Source organism: Pteropus medius, unplaced genomic scaffold (genome assembly GCF_902729225.1).
Source record: "Pteropus medius unplaced genomic scaffold, Ma_sr-lr_union100, whole genome shotgun sequence".
NCBI classification, from domain to species: domain Eukaryota; kingdom Metazoa; phylum Chordata; class Mammalia; order Chiroptera; family Pteropodidae; genus Pteropus; species Pteropus medius.
Window position 1 is genome coordinate 12,169,928 of NW_024349798.1, and position 18,619 is coordinate 12,188,546.

Below are 18,619 nucleotides of genomic sequence, written 5' to 3' on the forward strand. Positions count from 1 at the left end.
CCTAATGCCCAAACTTAACCATTTGAAGGGAAAAAAATAAGCCAAAAAGAAACAACTAGTATTAAATTATAACCCAGTATAAAAACATCCATGAATCTAATATAAATGATTAAATAAATACATGTAGGAAAAAGACACAAATCTCCCATACAGAGGAATAATAACTAATTTACATAGATACGCTACCCTCGGGGAGGTGGGGCGTAACTCCCCACCCCCTAGGTGTGGACCCTGCACAGTGACTTCCTGTCAAGAGTAACTTTACAGTAGAGCAATGGAACAAACATCAACACTGATGGTAAGTCATGTCGAAAGGCTGTGCCTTTGATATGACTGTGATGAAAATGGCATTTTACCTGTGTGGTCTTCCCAAGGCTCATAACCTCAGCACGAGACAAAAATCAGACAAATCCTAATAGAGAGAGAGTCTACAAATGCTGACCAGCACTGCCCAAAACTGTCAAGGTCACTAAAAACAAGGAGAGTCTGAGAAAGTGTCACATCAGGAGGAGACTAAGGCAGTGTGATGCCTGGTTATAATGCGGTACATCAAATGGGACCTGGAGCAGGAAAAGTTCATGAGGTAAAAAGTAAGGGAATCTGATTATAGACTTTAGCTAGTAAAAATGTATCAATACTGGTTCCTTAACTGTAAAAAATATACCGCAGCCGTGTAAGGTATTAACGGTGGGAGAACGTGGGTCTGCGGTATATGGGAATTCTCTATGTTACGTCTGTAATTTTTATGTAAATCTAAAATTGTTCCAAAATTTAGAAGTCTATTGTAAAAAATTATATGGGTAATTTTCAAAAGTATTAGAAATGGATTTTATAGCTTTTAATCAGCAACGTGGTGGGGGGAGGGGAATTGCAGTAACTACAACAATCAAACAAAAATTTTACGGCGTTTCTCACACTGAACGCTGGCTCTGCTGCAGAGAAATTGGTTCACTCTTAACGGTGCTGATTGCACGTTTAGTCTTATAAGAAACCGGCAGGTCTGGAAAACGACCTGCCAGTTTCTTATAAGACTAAACGTGCAATTACCATATGACCTAGCAACAGCACTCCTGGTCGTTTATTCCACAGAAATGGAAGGTTATGCGCACTCAAAAATCTGTACGTAGGTGTTCAGGGCAGCTTTATGTGTAACAGCCAGAAAACGGAGACCATTTTCAGCAGGTGAATGGCTAAAGTGTGGCACATCGACACCACGGAACGCAGCTCAGCAATAAAAAAGGAAGGAACGACTGTCACACACCACGTGGACGGGTATCGAGGACATCACGCTGACTCAGAAGGTCCCATGCTGTACGCTTCCATCTTATACCACGGTCTTGAAATGACGAGATTACAGATCTGGTTGCGAGGAGTTAAGGACAGGGATAAAGGGACTTGGGAGTGGGTGTGGCAGGAGGGAGCCTTGTAGTGATGGAACTGAACCACATTTAATGACAATTCCAAAAGGTATGAAGGAAATATGGTTAGCAGGATTCTGGGAGACTTTCGACAGAGCTCTCGAGACCACAGTCACCCACACGCCACAGGAACTCAGAGCCACCTGTGGGCAGGTGTGGCTCTCTGCCAGCTGAGGTCCACAGCTACGGATGGAAATGTGTCCCAGGTTTCCCTGCGGGAAGAAACAGCTACTTCCATTTCCTGTTATGAGGATGCAAACAGATACAACTCTTTTCCTTCAGAAATACCCAGCAAAGAGTCCACAGATGCAGATGAGTTGTGTCTGTGGGCACGAATATATCCAGTAGACGGTTCTCTGTGGCACTGTTTGTAATGTTCATTTATGAAAGACTGGATAAATTATGTGTATTAAAAAAGAAGTAGATTTACATATACTGATATATACTGTCATCCCATTTTTGTAAAATAAAGATAGCGTGTGTATAAGAGGGGTGTGAGCGTGTGTTTGTAACCTCCCCCCCCCCAAGTGAATGGGGCAAAGTATACACTCAACTCCTTGTACTGGTGATTTCACGGTGAGGGCGGTGGGTGGGATTAGCAAGGCGGGGCATGGCCTGCTACTTTTTTATCACTGTTATGTCTGCAGTAGTCACGAACTGATCAAAACCAAGGTGACATGAAAGGCCTAGAGGTGGTGTGGGAGATAAACCAGGGAAAGGATGACAGAGCATGGAGGTGCCACCATCCCAGGGCCTGGAGATGTGACCTGCTCCTGATCACTCAGACTGGAGGGCTGTGAAATGACTGCTTCCTCTGCTGCCTGGATGGGGTTTCAAAGCCATATCGCCCTCAGAGGCCCGAATGGGACTGTGTGCCATTAGTCCCGCCTCAAGAAGCTCCAAATGACCAGTAGGAAAGCACTTAGCATTATTACTTTGTTGTACGCTAAATTATGTTTGTGAAATCTGGCTCTTTATGCCTAATTCATAGTTGCAAATTGTACTATTCTGAAAGGAATGTATGGCAATTTTGAAAGTAACTCGCATTAACCGTAATTAGCTGTAAAAACTCATTTACGTTTGAATTTCACGCCGTATTAACTGGCATTTGTAGACGGGAGCCTGCGAGTGACCGGCAGGACGTTCAGAGCAGACCTCAGTGGACCGTGGTTGGCTGGGCTTCTTTGCAATGCACAGTCCCATCCATCCTCCCGTTCCAGGCCCCTAAGGCTTGCCATTTATCGTTAATGTCCCACGTCGCAGAAAATTGACCGAATGTGAATTCTCACATGAGCAAAGATGCCTAAAGAGGACTAGGAAATAGGAATAAAGACTGGGAGGCTGCCAGTGAGCAGAGCCATCTGTCAGGAACCCTCTCCCCTCTGGAGAATGAGCTCCCTGCCACCCCCACTGCAATGAAGAACATTTTGGAGTCCTGAATGAGAAGCCATGCGAGGACCCTGTGATGAGTTCAGAGGGCTGGTCAGGCAGGAGGCCAGAGCCTGCTGCAAAGTGGGGAGCACACGAAGAGCGCCCCCAGGTTCTGGGCAGAGTCCAGGGCTCTGAGGTGGAGTCTAAGGCTCGGGTGGCCCTGGGGTGGCTCTGGTTGGCCTGGTGAAAACCGATTCACAGGGATGAGGCCGGGGTGGGGATCACGGGGGGCTCTTCTTGGGTGGGAACCTGCACCAGAAGCCCGGGGAGGATTTGGTGGTGGGAGTTTCTGAGTCCGCTTCCCACCTCCTGGCGCGTGCAGGCTCATGTTCCCATGCTGCTCCATGAAGGGCAATACCGAGGCAGAGGGGGCTGAGGACAGCACGGGATGCCAAGGACTGTTCATCCATCATCTTGCTGAGTCCCCCTGATGGGCCTATGTCCTAGAGACACGAATTGTCCCCATTTTACAGACAAAACTGAGGCCCGGAGAAGTTCAGAAACTAAGGCAAAGTTACAGTTAGAAAACAGGGCTACCAGGATCGGAAAGTGGGTGCTCTCATGTCAGACCCCAAGCCCTCAGCCGGCCCTGCAGACTCAGGCTCTCTCCTTTGGAACCTCGGGCAGGTCACTGCAATGTGTAAGCCTTGATTCCCGCACTTGTCAGAAGAGTAACGACGCCTGCCTCATGGCTGACGGGCATCTGGAGGAGAGCTCGGATGCTGGTAACGAGGTGCCCGTCGTCTCCCTCGAGATGCCCTCCAGGGCAGGGTCAGCTGCTCACTGCTGGAGGGGGACACAGACTCGACGTGCTGGCTCTGCACCGTGCACGCTCTTGTCCGAGTTACACTCCTGCCCCTGGCACGCCGACAGGCCACGGGACTTGTAAGAAGTTCTGCCCATCTCAGCTTTCTATTAGCTTTTGATAGGGACGCATTGATTCACAACTCAATGGAGGCAAGGAATGTATTAATCAGTCATGGTTTCCCTGACGGGGGATTGATTTTAGAGGTGTTTTCCAGAGTTGTGCAGATTTCCATTTGAGCTGTTCATCAGTCATCTGGCCAACATGACTCTATGGTTCCTTAATTGAGTACTACGTATAGATTGTTTTTGAATTATGAACTGCTGAACGGAGATGACAAGCATCTTTTTAAATTACCGCCAGAAGAAGAATTCCCAGCAAAGGCGGTCCCCGCATCGACAGGAGACGTCTGCTGTGGCATCAGCCTCATACTTATTTCTCCATGGTATCAAGTCATAAAGACACTATAAAAGCTATTTTTAAGCTGTCTTGACTCAAATTCATTTCAAATCAATCAGAGGATTGGGATGCAATCTCTGTATAATTTGATATTCTAATATTTGAATACTTGCCACGAATGAAACTTGCCTCGAATCAATCAGGAAATCGGGATCCACTCCAGTACAGTTTTGATATTAAAAACTGGCGTCCTCTGGCCCTAGTGAGACTTAGGCCCGGAAAGTATGAACAAGTTCGGTTGGCCAGCTCCTGCTGTAGATCATGAGTCACATTCCAATTTACTGTCTCAGTGGTAAGGAACAACTTGTGACTCATAAAAAAAGAAAGGAAGGTAATATAAAGACTGGATGTGAATGCTCAGAAAGCAGGTATAAATAATCCTTCCTGCAGGTAAAGAATTTCCTCAGCAGGCAGCCAGGAGGCCATAGCAGGAGGCCCGGGTGGCAGGGGCGCAGCGCTTCCTAAGCAGGCCTGGGAGGTGCAGCTGCTGATATGAAATAGGGGTCAAGGCCCACCAGACTCATTCAGCCAGAGGTTCTTCACCACTATGTCACGGTCCTGAATTGCTAATTTAGAGATTCCAGATTCCAGTATAATCACTCTCAAAATGTCACCAGCATATACCTTTCCAAATGCCGAAGTGCCTAAGCCCAGGACTGCCAGGGAATGTGGAGAGAGGAAAAGGCCAGCTCCGTTTCCTCTGGGTGAGGCAGGATGCTGCTTCTTCAGCCAATTCGAGGCGATAAACATTTGTGACAAGCTCCTCTTGGTGCCAGGTGCTACTGGAGCATAGTGGGGCTTCCGCCCACCATTCCTAGCAACCGAAAGATTAAGGCCTGCCCTACAGTTCGGTAGTAAAGAGCTATTCACAACGCACAAGGTGACAAAAAATGGGGTTCAGCAGCGTGTTATTTACTGAACAGCCACTCTGAGCTGAGCATGTGCTTATGTATCAACTCAGTTGAGCCTTCTAAAGACCCCCGTGAGGAAGATATTAACTCACCCTTCCCCACTTCCACAGGTGAGAGAACGAGGCACAGAGAAATTAAGTAACTTGCCTGGGGGCACACAGGTAGGATGTGTACCTGAATCACGGTGACTCAGAAGCACATGCTCTGTCTACCCCCTAAAGGTACAAAGTGCCAAGGATCATGGCACTGCAGACGCGGAAAAGCTTCCTGGAGAGGGTGGCTTTGACCTAACCACAACCCCAGCTCCTTTCAGCTCTTTGTGTCAGACCCGGGACTTGAAGGAGGATCATGATTATGGCGATGACAACATAGGAAAGAGGCATGAGAACTACGTAAATCGACTAAATATTAAACCAGGTTGTATTCAGAGCCTGCTACATGCTACTGGGCACGGGAACTTGGCTGATCGACATGGCCAGACCAGGGGAACCCATGGGAAGATTCCTGCAGAGATGACTGACAACTATTTCTCCATGCTGTAACACCGCGTACCCACACCCGGAGAGGAAACAGATGTAAAACCAAATTCCTCCAACACTCGGGGGCTCTCTCATTCTGTCTCTGAGAGGAGACCATGTCTCAGTCTGTGGAGCGTTACTCCTTCTCTATTAAACTTTCCTTTTGTCTCTAACTCTGGCGTGCACTTGAATTCTTTCCTTTTGCATAGTCAAGGGTCCTCTCTCTCTCTCTCAATGTAGGACCTGCGTCCTCGCTTGGGGGGATTCACCCGTCCTGAAACAATAGTAATAGTAATAAGCAATGTTTATGGAGTACTCACCATCTGCCAGACATCGTTCTCAACACTTTTTGTGTTTTAGGTCACTTAATCCCCACAGTCTCCCCCATGAAGAAGGAATGGTTATTATCTCAGTTTGCCCACTTTGGCCTCAAAGTGGCAGGGCTGGGATGTGAACCCAGAGTCGGCACTCCTAACCAAACACCTGCCGTAAAATACAGTGGACGGAGAATACAGGCACGTCAAGGACGGGACATGTGAGCGAAGGGCAGGAGTCAGGCGTGTTTAGGAAGCAGCAGGAACTAAGTAACAGCAGCAGCGGCAGCAGCCCCTGCTGACTGGCCTCGGGCAGGCCTGTCTTTCCTCTCTAGCCTTCTGAGTCCTCGCCAGACATCTAACACGTGGAGAAATTGATGCCTGTTTTCCAGGGTTCCAGGTCAGATCTGGCTCAGCTGGAGGGCAGGGGAGGCAAGGCCAGAGAGAGGGCTACACTAGACCGGATTAAATAGAAATGGACCCAAGTACCCAGCTCAGGTTCACGGCTTCCTTTCCTCCTGGCGGTGAGCATAAGCATCCCACTACTCACGGATTCAAACCCTCCCATCCCCACTGCTGTTAACTTGAGTGGGATCTTATGGACATTGCACGACACGGCTTTGAGGATTACTTGTAACTTAACTGACCTGGGCTCTGCAAACATTTTCTGTAAAGGGCCGGATAGTAAATATTCTAGGCCATGCGGTCTCTGTTGCAACTATTCAACTTTACCTTCCTTTGTAGCTGGGAAGCAGCCACAGGAAGTATGTGAACATGTGGCTGTGGCCCAATAAAAAACATGAAAGGGAGAAGGGCGACCCCCAGTAACTGAGGAAGAAGGCATACCATCTTAAAAAGCAAATACATCTGGAGATCAAAGTTCGATCACGGTTTCTTGATCCTTCAAAAACTAGAAGCTTCTGTGCTGCTTAAAAATGAAGACAACAACAAAGAAAACAGTAATTTCTAGTTTAGTTTATAAAACTGCCATTCTGACCGGGGGAGAAAAGTGTACTTGCCCAACAGACCAGTGCTTTAATGAACAAAGAAATGGTCAATTTTCCCATAAACAAGAGCATCTGCTCCGATGGTGAGAAGGAGACTTCCGTGTCTCCCTTCAGCTGAGGAGTCCACACCCTTCCATCTAACAGTGAGATTCAGGCCTGACATGCTGAAAAGAACCGCTTGCTGTTTTTGCTTGACGTTAAATAGCTAATGGGTTTATAGGGTAAACACGTGTACCAATAAGAGAAACTATAAATTTAACCAGCATATAGTTTATACTCAATCGATATAAACATATGCTGCTGAATTAACTTGCTAGCAATTCTTTACACAGACCACGTGAAGCGGAAAGAGCTCTGTGGCGACCCTGTTCAAGAGAAACAGTGTGAACCTCACGTGTAATTTTTCTAGTAGCTACATTCAAAGAGTAAAAAGCAACAGATCAGATGAAGTTTAGTTATGCGTTTAGCCCAATGTATCTAAAATATTATCATTCATTCAACGTGTAATCAATATATAAAAGATTACTCATCTTCTGTTTTTATTTTCATACTACGTCTTGAAAGTCCAGTGTGTAATTTGCATGTAGGGCCACATGTAGCTGGTGGCAGCTGCTGTACTGAACGGCGCCGCTCTGAGGCGGATGTGGAAATCCAATGCCAGCCCTGGCGCTTTCCAACTGAATGGCCTTAGATTCGTCATCTGTAAAGTGGGGATGATACAGCCACTTTGTCAGGCTGCTATTGTGAGAAAGAGCAGTCTTGTGCCTGGCCTGTAGCAGCCACCTAATGAATGACAGCCATTATTATAGTAATTAAAGCACAGAATGTTTCTTTAATAGAAGCGCTCAATTATTAATATCACATGGCAAATACAAGGCACTTTTGCAGAGCAAAAATTATGACGATACCACATATACAAATAGACAAAAAAGGCGGGCTCCCGAGTTAACAGTTTCCAAATTTCGTTAAGAAGTTGAACTGTTGGGTGAAAGCTGCCTCTACTTTTTTGGTACGACGTAAGGTCTAACTGAAGAACCATGAACTGCATGTTTGATCAGTTTTAACATATCTACACACCTGAAACCATCACCTCAATCAAGATCATGAACACGTCTATCGTGGCCCTGTGGAATCACTCCCTCCGTGTCCCAGGCAACCGCTGACTTGCTGCTTCTCCCTATAGGTCGATTTGGGGGATTTTATGTAAATGGAATCGTACAGTACACACTTTTTTGGAGAGAGGGGGTGTCTGGCTTCTTTCACACAGCATATTTTTTAAAGATTTCATTAAAGAATCATGAAGGCATGATTTTGAAAGTTTCATCCGTGTATTAAGAGTTCATCCTTTTTATTCCATTGTATGGCTGGCTATCCTGGAATTTGGTTACCCGTTTGACTGGCAATGGACACTATGGCTGCTTTCAGAATCTCAGCACCTCTGATACAAACTGACTGACCGTCCACGTTTGGATCTGTTTCTGAACCCACTTTTCTGTTCCACTGATATCTGTTTATCTTTGTATACCCAGTGCCAAACAGTCTTGATCACTGTCAGTTTATAGTTAGTCTTGAAACCAAGCAGGTCGGTCTTTCAACTTGGCCCTTTTTTTTCAAAACCGTTTTCCTACTTTATGTAACTTGCAGAAATTTTAGAATTGGCTCGCAGATTTCTACTCCAAATAAAACTGCAGGAATTTCGGTTGGTGTTATGTTGGATCTGTAGGTCAATTTGAGGGAAAAGCCACGTTAACAACAGTCTTCCAACCCATGAACGTGGCCTATCTTTCCATCTACTCAGGTCTTCTCTGTAACTCTTGGCAATGTTTCGTAGTCTTTTAGAGCAGAGGTCTTAACATATCCTTTGCCATTCCTAGGCATTTTATGTTCCTTGGTGCTACTGCAAACTGAATTATTTTTACAATTTCACTTGATAATTGTTTGCCACTAGCATATAAGAATATAATTGATTTTTGTCTATTAACCTGATATCCTGAGACCTTGCTGAATTCATTAGTTCTAGTAATTGTTTTGTAGATTTCTGAGATTTTCTAAGTCAACAATTATGTCATCTGTAAACAGGAACCGGTTTACTTCTTTTCTCATCTTTATGCTCCTTCTTGCTTTGTATAATGGCAGGAACCTCCGATATGCTGCTAAAAACGAGTGATGAAAGCAGGCATCCTCTTCTTATTCTTGATCTCAGGGGAGGGAATTTAATCTCTCATAGTCCCCAAATTTAGCTTTTTGATATGACTTTCAAATTATCCTTCAGAAAATGAACCAATTTAAATTCCCAGCAAGGGTGTTAAGAGTTTGGTCACTGAGACGTCACCCTTGAACTTGGTGATCACCCGAGAGCCCTGCACAGGTGACAGCGGAGACTGCCCAGGGGAACGTACCACGGGGTTCTGTTTACCCAGAACTCCTGAGCGACTGCTGCCTTCCCTGTTCTTTATCACGCCGGATAATCCCTATCATCTCACTTGCACCAAAGCCCCTTCGCCCGAGTTACTCAGGTGGACATTTTAGTGTCCCTTTACAGGCTTGTGTCCACCCTCCAGCTCCTGGGAGGGCTGGCTGCCAGTGGCTCACAGCAGCCCTGCCCCTGAGACCTGAACAGTGGACCCAAGGCCACCTCACTCAGGTTTCCTCTCCTCGGTGGGGGTCAGAGCCAGTGACTGAATGACACGAAGAAGCAAAAGGTGAGCCCCAGACCATGTAGCCTATGATTCTATCTACATGAACTATCCAGAACAGGCACATCTAGAGGGACGGAAAGTAGATTTCTAGGGCAGGGAGAGAGGGAGGGGGTTGGGGAGGAAATGGGGCAGTGACTGCTAAGGGAGAGGGTTTCTTTAAAGGATCATGAAAATGTTCTAAAATTGACAGTGGTGACGTACGAACGCCTCTGTGACTATACTGAAAATCACTGAATTGTACACTTTAGATAAGTGAGTTGTATGGTACGTTCATGGTATGGTCTATCAATAAAGCTATTATGGGGGGAAAAAGGGAATAATGACCTTAATAGTAATAGCTATCATTTGCCGAAGATCTACTATGGGCCAGGCACTGTGAACAAGCCTCCCCACGTGTATTACTTTAAATTGACATCCCTAAAATGGGTCATCATACATGGGGTGGGAGGGTTGGCCCTCAGGCCTCAGGTGGGATTACCTCCGGGGTGGGGTCTGTGCTCTGGGGCGGGGTCTGTGCTTAGGGGCTGGGACTGGGAGGTGACTGCAGCTGAGCACACAGCCCTGCTCGGCTTTGCTCCCTACCCGGTCCTACATCTTCTCTTCACATCTGTGCTCCTGAGATGCCCCCTCATGTGTTCTACAACCTGTCCTGGGCGCTGCCTCCAGGGATCCCTACCTAAGGAGGTCGACTGGACCTCCGTCCCCCTCTGTCACTCTGTTTGCGGTGGCAGGGGCAGCAGAGGGTTCCCCGGCCCTGAAACCTCCCACAGCCCCACCTACTTTAAAAAGAACAAAGACTTTCAATCAGAGCAGCAGCTTACTCTTTTCAGTGGCTTTTACATTTTCTTTCCACTATTTATTGTCTTTCTGCCTCCGGAGCACAGCTGAATTAACGATGGCCCACACGGTGCGCCTGTGAAGGAGAAAGGCCTGCCCGAAGCCACGTGGGTTGGGCGCCAAGAAAAATTATGTGAGTCGAGTGCAGAAATGTACACACACTAGCCTTCCTTTTGTGTGAGACAAGGGAAAAGAAGAAAACACACAGGATGTAACTGACCCTTAGATCAGAAACATGTATATTATTTACAATATCTCTCACAAATAATAAAAAATAAGGCAACTGGGGCAAAATGCCAGACAATGTGGGTAAAGGGTATATTTAGATGTTCTTTTTTACTTGTAGTTTTTCTGGAAGCTCAAAAATATTTCTGCATAAAAAGTTAAAAGAAAAAAAGCAATGCAGACTTGCTAAAAATAAAATCAAATGTAAAAATATAGAGCATCAAGAAGGGGAAGGAAATCTCTTCCCATTTTATAAGTTCAGTGTGTATTGTCCAGACAATCTAAATGTCTGTACTAATAACATAGTATATACAGGTCTACAGAAACACATATATACAAATACATACAATTTTAAGAGAATGAGGTAAGCTATCTATGGATTTGTGACTTGTTTTCATCTCTCAACACTACATCTTATAATTGTTCCACTCAGGATGTACAGTAGCTCTGTCTCAGAGCTACCTTGTAAAATCCCGTAAACTATATTTCAGTATGGAAAATCGAGGCTGTTGGGTGGTCACTCTCTACTTTAAACTGGGAGGTCAGGTAGGTTCAGAGCCTTTCAGCCCTGCAAGGACGGCTCAGATAGAGGGGGACAGTTGCTCAGAGTCAGCCCAGCCTCTGGGAGCCCTGGGACCTGGGGTGGAACGCCTCTGGGGAGGAAGGAGTCTGTTTCCAGCCCCGAAGGCAGTGTGTCAGCGAGGAGCCATCTGTCCTGTTTGCTGAGGATCACCAGCACAGGAAGAGTCTCTCAGGTCACCGAAGCACCCAAGCCCAGCAGCCCTGCCTCTGTGTGACCTGACCTAGGTGAGGGAAGCATCATCCCCGTGGGGAGCTGAGCTCGTATCTTCTGAAGGGTGTGAGCAGCCCCAGACAGCTGGTGACTTCATTACCACGGAGCCAGGTAGTCCTGGGTGGCGCCACTACTGGAACCTGGGTTCATGCCTCTCCTCCTGTGAGCGCAAACACTCAAACATCTGGTCACCCCAGGCATTTGTCCAGAGGTCTGGTCCACATGATGTGAAACATCTGGCTTGTCTTAAGGATTCACCGCCACCTCTTCAGATTCTCTCTCTTTTCCTTTTTTATGTTTTGCTTGGGTAGGATGTAATAATGGCCCAGGTGTTGAAATGACCTTCACTCAAGGCCAGCTCATACTCTACAACTAGAAGACTTTTTTCTTCTTCTTAAAAAAAAAAAAGTCCCCCAGTTTTCTCTGTTAAAAAAAAAAGCCATGTAAATGACACTTTTCTTGCTTCATCCAAATAATAATCGACAAAATTTATATTCTTCCCTTTCAAGGCTCCTCTTCATGCAAACTACGAGAAGGTGGGAGGGAGAATGACTGCAGAGAGGTGGGTCAGAGAACCCCAAGGGCTGGGCGTCTCCGGCTTCATCAGGACTGAGCGGTTTGTCGCTGAAGTCCCAAAGAAGAGCGGATGGGAGAGACTCGCCGGCGTCATCACGCCGACACCTGACAGCAACTGTTGAGGACGGGTTTCCACTTCCACCACTGTCCCCCACCAGTCAGGAAGGACCCAGCCTTCCCCACGTTGGAGCACGGGGCCTCACTGGACCCTGGGCCCAGAGGGGTGCCGCTGGGAAGTAGTTCCTCTCGGGCCTGGAGGGCCCGGCTGTCCTCGCTCCCAAGCCGGGGACAGTGGCTACGAACAGCATCGCTTCTCCGCCAGGGACTCGAGGATTAATTACGCTCCTGCAGCCTTAGGCTCACTTGCCCTATGCTTTTCCACATGGGAGGCTATGCTCGACTTTTAAATTTAATTTTCCCCCTTCCTGTTGACTTGAGAATTCTTAACCTGTGTGAAATGCCAGAGGATGGCTGTATTTTGTTATATTTAATGTTTGGTTGCCAGAGAAGCAGGCAGCTTGGGGTGGGTGAGGGTCGGGGGACGCGGGGTTGGACCTCAGTCCTGGGGTGGCATGCGGTGTGAGCACAGCATGTCCAGCAACCTTTCTGACCTGTTTCCCCACGTGGAAGGTAGGAATACCAACCACCCCCAGGGTCGCTAAGATGATCAAGTGAGACTCGGAGCTGTACCCAAGGTCATAGCAGGAAGCTGCGTGTGACGTACTCAGGCAGTGCTCAATAATTATACCGTCCTCTCATCCTCCTCTAAGTATCTGATCAGAAGATCTCTTTTTCATTTGCACAAATTACATCTTTATCGCTATTCATAATCTCCTCTTTATTTTTAAAAGAAGATGGCAGGCTTGCATGTGAGATGGAACGCAGGGCACAGATTAAGGTTTCAATCCAGAACGGACAATTTCCTAGATTTCCATTACCCATTTTCCGTGTCCTATCTTAAACACAGCTGTCAGGACAAGAGGCTCATTAAAAAGATTGTTTTGACTGACGGCATGTTCATGTATCAAATTGGAAATCCGTCCAAAAATACTTGAGGGAGGTAGACAGAGGTGGCAGCAAGTCACGGAAGGGAGAGTTTTGCAGAATGCTGGAGATGAAATCTGCTAGGGAACGAGAGCTCTAGGTCAGCATCGAGCCAGAGAGGTCCCGGAGGGCAGCGCTGCAGCCACAGAAATGTGGGGACCTCAGGAAGGTCAGCTCCATTTTCATAACTGGGGAAAGAAGGGTTCCAATCAGGTAGACATTCCTTAAAGACACGGCATTTGCTGCATTAGTGTGCTTTCCCACAGCCTTCAGAAGGTGGCCTTCCCTTGGCACCATCCAGGCCCTTCTCTCGTCGCTAGATGACCACAGTCTCTACGGTAACCTCGGCCACCTCACCTGCCACGACTCCCAATCATTTCCCGGCCCAACTCAGCTCTTGGACAGCTTGAAGGAGCCGTCTCCTGACGTCCGGGCAGGCGCTGCGTGCGCACTCACATTCATGCCCTTCGCCCCCGTGCCCGCTCCTCGGCGGGCTTCCCTGGGCCAGAGCGCACAGTCACCAGGTGACGCAGGGTCCCTGAAGACTCCATCCCCACCACTCCCGGGCCACGCGTCCCATTGGTTTTTCTGCCTGAAACTGCTCACAGCCCTCTCCGCTCTCCATCCTCAGGCTGGTCTTTGTGGCTGCCTGGTCTCATCTTCCTTCCAGTCTCCCCTCCCTTCTGTCCCCAGATGTGCCAGGACACAGCGGTCAAGTGGCTCAAGCCAGTCAAGGGTGTGCCGGTATTTGTGCTCGCTGTTCCACCCCATAAAAAGAAAGGAGGTGGGCAGCTGGGGTGGGAACAGCTGCTTGAGGATTTCACTAAGGATCCAGGCTCTTTCTGTTCTTTCTGCTCTGCCATCTTCAGCTTGTGGCTTTGTCCTCGAGACTGCAAGGTAGCTGATGGGCTTCCAAGCATTGTGTCCAAGTTTCAAGCAGGAAGAAGAGGGAAGGACCAACAAACAGCTTTCCTGAAAGCCGCACTTGCTAAATTCCAAGACTGGGCCACATGTAGCTATTAACAGGGTCTGGAGAGAAGTGTTTTCTGCTTGTCGTGCTGGCGTCCTGAAGAGAAAATGCATCCTGGACAGGCTGAGCAAGGTCGTCTTTCTAGTATATGTGCAGCCGAAGCTGCACAGCAGGCTTTCTAAAATGCAAAGCCTGATCTGCCAATTCACGTAAAACTTCCCACGCTCCTGCACCACCTCGGGCTCCTGATGTGGCTCCTGCTCCGTAGCATCAACACCTGAGCCCCGCTCTAGGCGCCAAGCAGCTTCGGTGCCAGCTCCAGCACACGCAGGGCTGTTCGGTGGCTCCAGTCTTGCCCACGCTCCGCCCAGGGTCTCAAATGCCCTCTCTCTGCCCACATCGGCCTGATGAACTCATGTCCATCCTTCAAGACCCCGCTTGCTCCTCTCCTCAGGAAAACATTCCGGCCAAGCTGGACCGAGTTGGTTCTCCTCCCTCCGGCTCCTCAAACACTCCTCTGCTCATCCTGCGATTTCTCATCCCCACCTTGGTGACCCTGCCGGTCTGTGAGGGCAAAGGCCAAGTCTCTACTGAACCGAATCTCCACCTCCAGAAAGCACAGAGCTGCGCTAAAGGCGAATGGTGAATGAATGTATGAAACCTGTGGCAACTCATGTTTTAGTAGGTGTCCTGGCGGATAAACCGGAATTTCCCCTCTTTGCCAAAATTATCTAAGGAAATGAAGCGTCCCGGTAGCTTCTGATGTGACACAGCATTGCCACGTTCCCTGGGCGTCTGTCCCTCTTGCGGGGAACACCGGCCTCCCGTGGGTGGAAGTCAGAGACAGTGGAATGAGCGCTGACTCTGAATCCTGTCTGTTACTTAGACGCGGCATGACCAGCTACTTTACCTCCTGGACATCCGTTCCCTCAGTCAAGAAAAAGGGGGAGAGGATGATAACAGATGCCTCGTGGAGTTGCTGAGTCTCAGAGATGGTGTGTTTAAACCCCTAGCACAGGCTCACTGGGGACATGGTGTGAACGTGAGCTCTTCCTTCCTTGTCACAGGACATAATGCTGGCTGCCTCCAGTATCCGTGCCCTTTTTCCTGATTCTTTCCTGGGAAACGTACTGTCGGGGCAGTCCTGGGCTTCATCCCTGAGACCTAGATCGAGGCGGCTGTGGCAGTCCCCTTCTTACAGCCACCCGAGGGTGGGGCAAGGTCTGCAGCCCAGGTCTGCATAGAGAGCTGTGGGGGATGCCCGCTGGGGGTCCTGAGGAATGTTGTTTCTTTTAAAAAGTCCCCCCTCTGCCTCCAGGGGTTGTCATGCCTGAGGTGATGACCAGAGCTCTGGCAGCCACCTGAGAAGGTCCAATCGAAGAGAAGGGCCACGTGGAGAGTGGGGCGGCACGATCCTGGCCCCCGAGCTGGCTGGGCAGACAGCCCGGCAACTTTCTATTTACATGCGACGATGAACTTACTTATTCTGAGCCGCGTGAGCTGGGGCACGGCCAAAAGGAACCAAAGGAACAGAGTCTGCCCGCTCTCCCAGAGGCCCCGGGCGCTTCCTGGGCACGGTGGGATCCGGGGCGCTTCCGCGGAAGCGTTCGGCGTTTCATCATCCTTTCCAACGCTTGCGAGGCTGCTTTCTGAGGGACCGTGCGCTCGGCTGGACCGAGGCGTGGACCCAAGGTAGTGGTGGTTTGGAAGTGAGAAGCAGGTCACGCACATCAGAGGCGGAGTGCGTGTCATTAAGACACCCAAAACATGGTCAACCAGAAACAAAGGAAGAAAATCTTTTCCTTCCTTAGATTTTTAGCCTTTTACTTGTGGCTAGACGAGATTAAGGGTAGAAGATGCTAAATGGCATACTCTGTAACACTGACACTCAGTAACTATTGTCCTTAACTGTAAGTGTCAACCGTGATTGATCTTAAGTACCCAGACCAGGGGTCAGCAAACCGCAGCCTACTGTCTGCCTGCTTAACAGGAATGTGAGCTGAGAATGCTTCTTATACTATTCAGTGGCTACGTTCAGGTTTACATAAGTATCGATGTAATGTCCTCAATTCTGCCTGTGGTCCACAGAGTCTAAAGTATTTACTCGCCGGCCCTTTACAGAAACAGTCTGCCAACCCTCTGCCTAGACTTCATCATAGGGATTCTTTTCATTATTCCTTATTCATTTATTCAGAAACTCAGAAGATTCAGATGAGTATAAAATGTTATATACATTTATATTCCCACCCCCCACATTAACATTTTATAAGATCTGCTTTTACAGTTTTTAAGAAAGAAAAAATTATATAATTTTTATACAGTTACAGCCGAAGTCCCCTTTGACTGCCCGCTGCTGTACCAAAGGCACTTGGCTTCACTTTTAAAAGAAGTGGGCACCTCTGGCCAGAGGGTCACTGACCTCGACAAGGTTAAGAATGGCTGTCCCATCACCTGCTCTGAGGCAGGAAGTGGGGGCACTGATCGCAGTGCTTCCGTGTGCTGATGGATCAATCACCCAAAAAAGATTTCCTTCTCTTGAAAGTGGTCTTTGCCATGATACCTGGGCTTGGCACCGAGTGGGAAATTCCAGATCTAATGAATTAACTGAACATGTGCCCCAAGGCAAACATTCGACGGAGTGATTTCATAAAGACACAACCATGAAGTAAAGGTTGTTAGGAACTGAAGTAAAGGAAGGAAGGAGAAAAAATAACGCAGGAAAAAGGGAGGAGGAACGAAATGTCCCTGATGTGGAGGCTATCCACGGCAACAGGTCGGACGCTCTTAAGGGAAACCACGCCCCCATCTAACAGGTAGCAAGCCAAGGACTTACACATCTTCAACTGTGATTTATGGAGAGAGGAATTTAAATATTAAAAAAACTCTCTAGGTGTCATGAAGTCCCCACTCTAAGACCTGTGCATGAACAGGAAGTCTCTGGTTCTTCCAACTGTTCCCCCTAGACGCTGAGCTCCTCAAGGGTGAGACTGGTACTTATCATCTTTGTCCTCCCATTTCCAAATGCAGACGGTGTGTGCGGTAAGTGTTCACGAATGCACAGATGAATGTAAGAATAAGCAAAGTACCCGATCCCAGCATCAAAAGGGCCAACAGCTCTTCCGGTGAGAATGCTGAACCTCTTCCGCAAAACAGGACTTGTCACATGACCTTACCAAGACCAAGTTCAGGCGTTTGTTTCATAAATTTAAAAATGTACATGCATTTCTAAGATTTGGGCTTGTGTGTGCACAAAGAAGCTGAAGACAGGAGTGTTTATCACAGAGAAAAAATGGAAACAACTTAAATGTGCAATGAACCAGTGTGTCTATGTAGTACAAAATATCTGTGGTTTGGAGAAGATTTTGAATGACACTATGTATGTCAAAGTCATGCTTCTAAAATGCTCATATGATACGATTTCAGCTGTACGAAAAGAAGGAACTTCTTAATAACACGAAAACATTAATGAAGGGATCGCAAGTAAACCAAGCCCCTACTCAGAACGCCCCAACCCGGGCAACCAGGCAGACAGCACCTTTGCATTAAGTCACAAATCATACCAAAGACGCAGGATTTCACAAAGCGAAGAAAGTGACACTGGGGAACTGGGGAACTACAGCGAAGTCACTGACACATACGGCTTTGGCAGAGTGAATACACACACACGCCGGTTCTTGAGAACGGCGATACCCAGATTATGGAAGAGGCCCTTGGGAAAATGCGAATGTGTTTTTCTCTTAGGAAAATGACCCTCAGTGATGCTGCTGCTGGCATCAAATGTCAAGTGCAGGGTGCTCTCAAACAAGTATTTTAGACAATGTCGGTCAAGGAATCCAAGCCGACGTGACTTAGTCTTTGTTCATTCCAAGGGTTGGTGTATATCTGCAGTAACAGCCACTACTTTATCCAATACGACTTGAAATAAACTGGTTGCCATAGTTTGTCTTTGTTTTCAAGATAATGTCTCAAATCCACCTTTACTTTTTTCAATCTTTTCTATGAGCTGCAGTCCCTATTTTTTAAGTGAGATTTTGTGGGTGCTCATAAATCCTCAGATAAGAGCCCACCTGAAACTGTACCGCTGGGGAGCCAGCCGGGGAGTCTGTCGGGGTGGAACAGATCCCTGTGTTTCATGAAAACACCAAAAACAGCGTCTTTGTCTGCAGAAAGCACAATTCACACACTCAGGGTGAAAGGATAAGCTGAGAGGCTTATCCTGGAAAAAAAAAAAATGCTGTTTCCTGGGACAAGAGAGGCCTGCCACACCGAGGAGACCCCCTGGGCCCTCACTCTGCAGACCTCTTCAGGCATTCCCATTCTGAGCCCCTACGTCTGGCTGGACCAGCTCCTTCCCTGAGACAGCCTTGAAGAAGGGCAGGGAGAAGGTGGACACTGGTGGTGAGCAGGTGGGACCTGGCCCAGCACAAGGTGGCCTGGCTCCTCATGCACTCAACTCACTACCCCGACAGCAATGAGGTTAAGAGACCCCAGAGTCAGAGCCGTGGGACCCGGGCCCAGCTTTGCCACCTCCCAGCTCTGTGGATCCGGGTGAGCTGATCAGTCTCTCTGTGCCTGTTTCCTTGTCTGTAAAGTCAGAATAGCACCGTGGTCT

At 47.9% G+C, this 18,619-nt stretch overlaps 1 protein-coding gene across 5 annotated transcripts in view; it reads right to left on the reverse strand.

The window, feature by feature from the left end:
- Positions 1-18,619, reverse strand: part of CPPED1 (calcineurin like phosphoesterase domain containing 1) — a 99,299-nt gene that overhangs the window by 6,296 nt on the left and 74,384 nt on the right. Inside the window, exon 4 of one of the 5 annotated variants that reach the window (XM_039885371.1) lies at positions 18,470-18,534. The exons of the other annotated variants lie outside the window; for them this stretch is intronic. Within the exon in view, the coding sequence (XP_039741305.1) occupies positions 18,485-18,534 (50 nt within the window). The 3' untranslated portion in view covers positions 18,470-18,484. Of the gene's footprint in view, positions 1-18,469; positions 18,535-18,619 lie in introns of those variants that run through there. 5 annotated transcript variants of the gene reach the window in all.